Source organism: Nematolebias whitei, chromosome 10 (genome assembly GCF_014905685.2).
Source record: "Nematolebias whitei isolate Nwh7 chromosome 10, NemWhi1, whole genome shotgun sequence".
Classification (NCBI taxonomy): Eukaryota; Metazoa; Chordata; class Actinopteri; order Cyprinodontiformes; family Rivulidae; genus Nematolebias; species Nematolebias whitei.
In genome coordinates, this window is record NC_056507.1 from 9,370,049 (window position 1) to 9,370,958 (window position 910).

Here is a 910-nt window from a genome sequence, read left to right on the forward strand (position 1 = left end):
CTGAAGGTTAGTTTACCCACATAAACAGTTGAAGAAAGTTAGTTTACTCACAGAAACAGCTGAAGCGGGTTTGTTTGAACTGAGTTCTGAACCACCGTTGTATGTGGAGAACTACGGAGTAGACTGCACCGTTGGTAGTTCACCTTAACCTTCTTTTAATGAGTCTCTTGAACTGTTTGTTCTCATAAACTTTGTGGTTCAGAGTTCTGTTTAAGGAGAAACATTTTTCGGCTGCTTCAAAACTCGTTGACTTTTTATTTCCATGTTTTCTGTTTCAGCAGTTTCTGCAGATTTTCTGTACAGAGTGAGACCTCTCACTGTGTGGAACGTCTCTGTTTTGTTGTCTGAGATAACACTCCCCCCCCCCCCCCCTCTCCTGTTTCTGCAGGACAACAACACCTGTCCAATCTGCAGAGCCACCCTGTCGGACGGTGCCTCTCTGATCCCTACGACCCTCTAACAGCACGACTCAGCGCTTGATGAAGAATGACTCAGCGTCTTTTTTTTTGTTTTTGTGTTCTTTCTACACAAATAGACTTCACTCAAGTGTTTTACACCAAATAAATATTTTTTTCTACTTGTTCTCGTAGAACTGTTTCTTCGGGGCCCGGTACTTCCTCAGTGGTGCTATGCCTCCAGCTCCCAGGTCCAGATCTGCTCCAGGTCCTGGACCGACCCGCTCCGACAGTTCCTGATGTAGCCGCCACCTTTGGGCTAATCTTGTCTGAGGAAGAGGAGCTGCTGCTCTCTGCCTGGATCAGATTTAAACACCTGGAGGATCAGAACCAGCAAACTACTTGGGTCCAAACTGGTTCTTTTTCTGTTCTGGTTTTCAGACCGTGCAATCTGAATTTATTCTTTTTGATTCAGATCGATTTATTTTAAACACCAAATGTTTGATAGAAATCTA

The 910-nt window shown here is 44.3% G+C and overlaps 1 protein-coding gene across 1 annotated transcript in view; it reads left to right on the plus strand.

Moving 5' to 3' along the window:
• The window catches only part of si:ch211-59o9.10 (uncharacterized protein LOC561841 homolog), a 6,935-nt gene extending 6,466 nt beyond the window's left edge, over nt 1-469 (plus strand). Inside the window, exon 11 of the mRNA XM_037682622.1 lies at nt 389-469. Coding sequence (XP_037538550.1) covers nt 389-460 — 72 coding nt within the window. The 3' untranslated portion in view covers nt 461-469. The remainder of the gene's footprint in view (nt 1-388) is intronic.
• Nucleotides 470-910: the final 441 nt, after the last annotated feature.